The 7541-nt window shown below is 51.3% G+C and overlaps 1 protein-coding gene across 4 annotated transcripts in view; it reads left to right on the forward strand.

Annotated features, from left to right (window-relative positions):
* The window catches only part of Wdr81 (WD repeat domain 81), a 13732-nt gene extending 7073 nt beyond the window's left edge, over positions 1-6659 (forward strand). For 2 of the 4 annotated variants that reach the window (XM_005349551.2, XM_026780552.1), the window contains 4 exons: positions 1414-2100; positions 2668-2813; positions 3040-3219; positions 5535-6659. In XM_005349551.2, the coding sequence (XP_005349608.1) occupies positions 1414-2100; positions 2668-2813; positions 3040-3219; positions 5535-5855 (1334 nt within the window). In that variant the 3' untranslated portion in view covers positions 5856-6659. Of the gene's footprint in view, positions 1-1413; positions 2115-2667; positions 2814-3039; positions 3220-5534 lie in introns of those variants that run through there. The other 2 variants (XM_026780551.1, XM_026780553.1) reach the window with 2 other exon arrangements.
* The last annotated feature ends 882 nt before the right edge of the window (positions 6660-7541 follow it).

The following is a 7541-nucleotide window of genomic DNA, read 5'->3' on the forward strand; positions in this document are numbered from 1 at the left end:
CTAGCTCTGTAGACCAGGCTGGTCTCGAACTCACAGAGATCCGCCTGCCTCTGCCTCCCGAGTGCTGGGATTAAAGGTCTGCACTAACACCACTCAGCTTGTTTTTGTTTTTTAAAGATGAAATCTTACTGTATAGTCCTGGCTAGCCTTGTATATATCATCCCCCTGCCTCTGCATTTGCCTCCTGTGTCCTGGGATTACAGACAGGCATGTACTGCCAGCCCCCAGCTCATAGTACATTTTAAGCACAATGCTTTCAGAATCAGCAAACAGATTTGGCCTCAGACCCCAATTTCCATGGTGATTATCTTAGTTAGGGTTTCTATTGAACACCACAATAGAACATCACAACTAAAAGCAACTTGGAGAGGAAAGGGTTTATTTCATCTTACAGCTCCTGAGTCACATGCTGTCACTGAGGGAAGTCAGGGCAGGAACTCGAGGCAGGAGCTGAAACAGGAGCCATGGAGGAACACTGACTTGTTCCTCGGGCTTGCTCAGCCTGCTTTGTTTTTTGTTTTATTTTGTTTGTTTGTTTGAGACAGGGTTTCTCTGTGTAGCTCTGGCTGTGGGGACCCCATTCCCTCTATTTTCTCTGTTTCTATTTTATTTTCTTTTTGTTTTTTGAGACAGGTTTCTCTGTGTAGCCCTGCCTGTCCTGGAACTTGCTCTTTAGACCAGGCTGGCCTGGAACTCACAAAGATCTACCTGCCTCTGTCTCCCAAATGCTAAGATTAAAGGCGTGTGCTGTCTGCTTTCTTAGAGAACTCAGGACCACCTGCCCCGGGGGTGGAGCCACCCATAGTGAGTTGGGCCCTCCCACATCAATTGTTAATCAAGAAAATGCTCCCACAGGCCAATCTGGTGAGGGAGTTTTCTCAGTTGAGGGTTCCTATTCCCAAATGACTGTGCCTGGTGTCAAACTGACACAAAACAAAACAAAAACTAACTAGGACAGTGACTTCCAAGAGATTCAACATTTTCTGGCACAAAAGGCTCAGGAGCCAACCATACAAGTCTGGGGACACGGGAATATGATGGTCTCCAGAAGCTATCTGCAAAGGAATGGACAGCCTGCCATTTTTGTGGCCTCCCTTATGGGATGGGTGCGCTACTGGTTTCACTTTGAATAGGATGCACCTTGCAGTTGGGTATGTTATGCTCCTACAGAATCCTAAACTCCAAGGGCACATCTGTCTTACCATTCTGTGTCTATTGCCGCTACGGGCATATGTGTCTGTCTCTATAGAGACAGCACTCATGTCTATGTATCGATAAAGGGAACTGAGGCTCAAAGACAGGAACTTAATAAACAGCCCAGAGTGGCCCAGTCAGTACCTTAGGCCCTTGGGTACGTGGTAGCAGCTGCCTGTCGCCTTCCCTGATCTTAGGACCTTTCCCACTCCCACGCAGGCGACATCATCCGGAAGATCATCCCCAACCACGAGTTGGTCGGGGAGCTGGCAGCATTGTATCTGGAAAGCATCAGCCCCAGCGCTCGAAACCCAGCCAGCATGGAGCCCACTATGCCCAGTGCCAGCCCCGAATGGGACCCTCAGAGTGGGAGCTGTCTCTTGGATGATGGCCACTCAGGGACCTTTGGGAGTGTTCTGGTTGGAAATCGCATCCAGATTCCTGATTCTCAACCTGAGAGTCCCGGGCCCCTGGGCCCCATCTCTGGAGTCGGAGGTGGGGGCCTCAGCAGCAGAAGTGAAGACAATGCCCTGAAGCGGGAGCTGCCCCGGAGTGCCCACAGCTTGAGTGGGAACTGGCTGGCGTACTGGCAGTATGAGATTGGTGTGAGCCAGCAGGATGCCCACTTCCACTTCCACCAGATCCGCCTGCAGAGTTTTGTAGGCCACACAGGGGCTGTCAAATGTGTGGCTCCCCTAAGCAGTGAGGACTTCTTTCTGAGTGGGAGCAAGGACCGTACTGTGCGCCTCTGGCCACTGTACAACTATGGGGATGGGACCAGTGAGACAGCCCCCCGCCTCGTTTACTCCCAGCACCGCAAGAGTGTCTTCTACGCGGGCCAGCTTGAAGCCCCGCAGTATGTGGTGAGCTGTGATGGGGCTGTGCACGTCTGGGACCCCTTCACAGGTGAGCGGGCGCAGGTGAGGCCTGTTCTGCGGCTGCTTTACTGTGCTTCCGCCAGGCCGCTGGCAATGGGAGCCCAGGGGGAAATGTATAATGGCATATTTTGGAGGGGAAGATTGAGATGGAAACAACTGGGCCTTAGCAGCTGTGGGACCTGAGTTTGAATCCACTCCCCCAGCTTACCAGCAAGCTGCCCTGCTGCTGGGAGCCTCCACTTCCCACCTCTGAGAACCAAAAGCACTTTGGTTAGAAGATTATGCACGAAGGGCTTGTGCAGCATCTCCTGCCATCATTGTACAGAGAACTGTGAATGGAGAGGAAGGGAGCAGATAGTATCGGGCAGGCGGGCGGTGCCAGCTGGCGAGAGCATGCTGTATGAAGAGGGGGGATTGCTTTGGGGTGGGACCCTGGCTTGGCTATGGAAACAGGAAGATGAGAAAGTCCTGAAATTGTTTGTATTTTCTATGAGTCACTGGGGAATGGGATGCAAGGATGGGGTGAGTCGGGGGGCTTGAAGTAGCCAGGGCTCTTTGATAGTCACTAGGTTCCCAAATGTACTGTGTCCTTCAGGGAAGACCCTTCGTACTGTGGATCCTTCAGACAGCCGGGTGCCCCTGACCGCTGTAGCTGTCATGCCTGCCCCCCACACCAGCATCACCATGGCCAGCTCTGACTCCACCTTGCGCTTTGTGGACTGCAGGAAGCCCGGCTTGCAGGTCAGGAGGTGTGCAGTTCCCTGTGCCTAGCCGGGGGTCTCTAGGAGCCTGTCAGGGAAGAAACACTGCAATGGCAGCCCTGTGGGTGGGGCTCTGTGCTGGAACTGAGTCCAGGGTCTTTCCTATCCATGGAGGAGTGGGAGGGTCAGGCCTCCTGACTTTATGGGCATAAGTAGGGTGGGGGTGTGATGGCTGGCAATTGAGCCCAATCTCCCTCTGCCTACAGCATGAGTTCCGACTGGGTGGAGGACTGAACCCTGGGCTGGTTCGCGCCCTGGCAGTCAGCCCCAGTGGCCGTAGTGTTGTGGCTGGTTTCTCCTCGGGCTTCATGGTGCTGCTGGACACCCGCACGGGCCTGGTTCTGCGAGGCTGGCCAGCCCATGAAGGGGACATCCTACAGATCAAGGTGACTGCCTCAGTTCCTTCCCTTCACTTCTGCTTAGAGCCTGGCCTTAGTGAGGCCCTTGTACCTACTCGTGGACATCTGATGGGCAGGGAAGGTGGCCCTCTTGGGCCAGCTCAGGAACCAGCTGCATAGGAGGCAGGCTAAGGCCAGGAACCAGGGCTAGAACTGACCCCGCCGGTGATGTTCTAATGAGTAACCCTTGTCCATATTTGTCTTGCTTGGAGGATCAGGGGTCGCGCCCTGTCCGTGACCCAGTTCAGGTTAAACAAAGCCCAGCCCAGAGGCTGTTTACTGCCTGGAGACCACTGAGCAGAGTCCATGCCCCCTGCTGGGCTATCCTGATGGGGGCAGGAATAGGCCCAGGTGTGGGCATCATGTTCCAGCCTTCTATATTCAATCATAGGCCTCAGGGACTACTCAGAAAGTTCCAGGAAGGGAGTGATAGGGCCTGTTTGTGGGAGGATTTCTCCAAGCAGCTGGAACTCCTCCCCAACATGGATGGTGGCTAAGGTCGTGCTACAGGGGAATGTAGGCTGCCCTCAGCTCTCTCCAGAGCCCCAGGGGAAGTTGCAAGTGTTCCTAAGTTCCAATATTCTAAGAAAATGTCAGAATGGTTCTGGGATCATCCTGTATCAACCCCTGTTCTCTTTGAGGCTTCTCTGAGCCTCTGTTTTCCCGTGTAAAGTAAGGATGGCGCCAGGCGCTCTTTCAGAAGAAGATCCGAGTTTGCTTTTCAGCGTAAGCCTTGGGCCACTCAGAACTGCCTGTGACTCCAACTCCAGGGGATTCAACACCCTTATGGCCTCCATGGGAGACCCTCATGTGGCCTATGCACGTGTCCTCATGTAGCATGCATGCACGCACGCGTGCGTGTTCATCACAAATACAAATGTAAATGCTCAAAGAGGCAGTGGCAGCACGTACCTCACAGAGATCCGCCTGCCTCTGCCTCCCGAGTGCTGGGATTAAAGGCGTGCGCCACCACCGCCCGGCACAGATGGTTGGGAAGGGTAGATAGGGCAATGCGGGCGAGTGTAGCACAGTGTCTGCACAGAATTGTTGGAATTTTTTCTTTAATTTTTAAAAGATTTACTTATTTTTATTTATTTATTTATTTTGAGACAGGATCTCTCTATAGAGCCCTGGCTGTCCTAAAATTCACTATGTAGACTAGGCTGGCCTTGAACCCAGAGAGATCCCCCTGTTTCTGCCTCCCAAGTGCTGGAATTAAAGTTATGCACCACCATGCCTAGATATTTTATATATAGAAGTGGGGTTTTTGTTTGGTTAGTTGTTTTCTGTTTTTAGTTTTTCAGGTTTTTTGAGACAGTGTTTCTCTGTGTAGCCATGACTTTCCTGGAACTTGCTCTATAGCCCAGGCTGGCCTCGAACTCACAGAGATCTGTCTCCCGAGTGCTGGGATTAAAGGTGTGCACCACTACCCCTTGGCTTATAGGACTGTGTGTATATGCACTACCTTCATCCAGCGCTAGCAAAAGTCATAAGTGAGTGTCAGATCTCCGTGGAACTGGAGTTACAGATGGTTGGGAGCCACCATGCAGGTGCTGGGAATGGAACCTAGGTCATTTACAAGGGTTAGGAGGTACTCTTAACCTCTGAGCCATCTTTCCAGCCCCATATATACTTTTTTTTTGAGACAGGGTTTCTCTGTATAGTCCTGGCTATCCTAGAGTAGAATCTGTTCTTTTATTTTTATTTTTTATTTTTTTTGGTTTTTTGAGACAGGGTTTCTCTGTAGCTTTGGTGCCTGTCCTGGAACTAGCTCTTGTAGACCAGGCTGGCCTCGAACTCATAGAATCTGTTCTTAAATGAAAGTAGTGGTTACAGGTTTTTGGTTTTTGGTTTTTTCTTTTTTTGGTTGATTTGTTTTGTGTTTTGTTTTTTTTTTTAAATTTTTTATTTATTTATTAAAGATTTCCGTCTCTTCCCCGCCACCTGTTTTGTGTTTTAAGACAAAGTCTGACTCTGAACCTTTAGGTGGCCTGGAGCTTGCTATGTAGACCGGTGTTGGATTTATGGGCTTATGAGATTCATGTCAACTATCTAGCCCAGCCAGTGATGGTTTTATTAATAACATATTTAATTTTTCTTTTGGAGACAAGGTCTCACTATATATCTCCCAGACGCTGTCTGACCTGGGGGATCACTGTGTAGACCAGGCTAACTTTGAATTCACAGAGGTCTGCCTCCTGAGTGCTGAAATTAAAGGCACCTTGGACTGGTGGTGGAGTTTGGCAGGTTGACAGGTTCCCCAGGCCCCTACTGAAGCTGTCCACTCCTCCCACTCTCTGCAGGCCATCGAGGGCAGCATGCTAGTCAGCTCCTCTTCGGACCATTCCTTGACTGTGTGGAAGGAGCTGGAGCAGAAGCCGACACACCACTACAAGTCAGCGTCCGATCCCATCCACACCTTCGACCTGTACGGCAGTGAGGTGGTCACTGGCACTGTGGCCAACAAGATTGGCATCTGTTCCCTGCTTGAACCACCCTCTCAGGCTACCACGAAGCTCAGTTCCGAGAACTTCCGTGGCACACTCACTAGCCTGGCCTTGCTGCCCACGAAACGCCACCTCCTGCTGGGGTCGGACAATGGCATCATCCGCCTCCTGGCATAGGTCCAGGCGGGAGTTGGCTGAGGACAGGGGTGAGATGACACCCTCAGGTCCCACTCCTCATTCGTGATCTCTCAGCAGCTCCCTCTAGGCAAGCCCCAGGCTCTTGGTACCCACATGGCCTGCCGTCTGGGATCATGCAGCTCCTGAATCTCCAAGGCCATGAAGTGGCTTCATTCATGAAACTCGGGAGATATACTGTTCCTAACCAGCAAGGAGGGGAGCATGGAAGAGCATTGTGATCCACATTGCTCCCCGGCTCTGCCTGCTGGATTCACATGGGGCAGGGAAGCATTAGGAAATGAAGGAAGATGGGTCTTGCTCAGCCAGCTTCTTCTAGCCAAGCTCTCCCTGGCTCTATCTTCCTGTCCAGGGTACTGATGTTACCTGGACTCCAGCCTCAGGAGGGCTGGCCATGACCTAGGAGTTTAAGGGCTTGGTCTGGGGTTTCAGTATCCACTTGGCCAGGTCTTCCCAGTGTGGGACCAGAAAAGGGGAGCAGGGCCAAGGAAGAGGTTCTCTAGCCCTAGCTGGTTCAGGAATGAATCCATGCCTTGCCTTGGTACCCCTAACCACAGTGTTTGTGCCTTGAGCCAGGGAGGCAGCCCTGGGGCCAGCACCCCTGGGGAGAAGGAGGCCACAGGAATCATCTCTGCATCTCAGGCTCCTCTCAAAGGATGGGAAACTCCCGACATCTCTCGAGTTCTCATTTGGCGTGGAGAAGAGGCCTGAGATGTGCCCCCGGCTGCCTCCTCACTGTTTGTGATCTGTGTAAATATGATCAATAAATTCTTTGGAAGAGCCATGGAGCTGAGTGAGGCTGTGTTGTGTTTTCTTTTACCCAGGCTGGGCTCAAGTAATTCTGCCTCAGCTTCCAAGGAGCTGGGGTTACTCATGTGTGCCACCATGTCTGGTTTATGGCATGTCTTGGATTTTTTTGAGATGGTCTTATGTAGCTCTGGCTGGTCTTGATCTTGGGATGACGTTCCTGCCTGAAGCAAAGTCCTGGGATTTTAGGCATGAACACCAGGTGTAACTTTTATTTATTTTGTTTGTTTGTAACAGCTCTGGCTGTCCTGGAACTCTCGTTGTAGATCAGGGTGGCCTTAAACTGAGAGATCCACCACCTGCCTCTGCCGCTTGAGTTCTGGGATTAAAGGCATGTGACGCCATGCCCAGCCCAATTTTTATTTTTGAAATTTTTTTTTTTTTTTTTTTTTTTGCTGTGTATGAGTGTTTTGCCCACACATACGTATGTGCACCATCAGTGTGTTTAGATTCTGTGGAGGTCAGAAGAGGGCAGCAGAGTCCCTGGAAACGAAGTTAATGGATGGTTGTGACCTTCACTATGGATGCTGAGAATTGAATCTGGGTCCTCTGCAAGAGCACCCGTGCTCTCAACCACTGAGCCATCTCTTTAGTCCCTAGCCCAGCTCTTTTTTTGCTACAGGGTCTTTGTAGATCAAACCACTGGCCTTGAACTTGATGTGCAGCCAAAGTTGGCCTTGTTTTCCCAGTTCCCTTACCTCTCCCCTCCAAATGTTTGCATCACCATGCCCCCACTTTATCTTGATGGCAGTAGGGTCAGGAAAGCCTGGTAGTTTCCAGAGTTGTGAAGAGCAGAACAAGAGGTTAGAGAAGGAGCCATTATCCTCTGGTTGCCTTGGATGCAGCATTTCTGGTCTGGGT

Source organism: Microtus ochrogaster, chromosome 7, assembly GCF_000317375.1.
Source record: "Microtus ochrogaster isolate Prairie Vole_2 chromosome 7, MicOch1.0, whole genome shotgun sequence".
Classification (NCBI taxonomy): Eukaryota; Metazoa; Chordata; class Mammalia; order Rodentia; family Cricetidae; genus Microtus; species Microtus ochrogaster.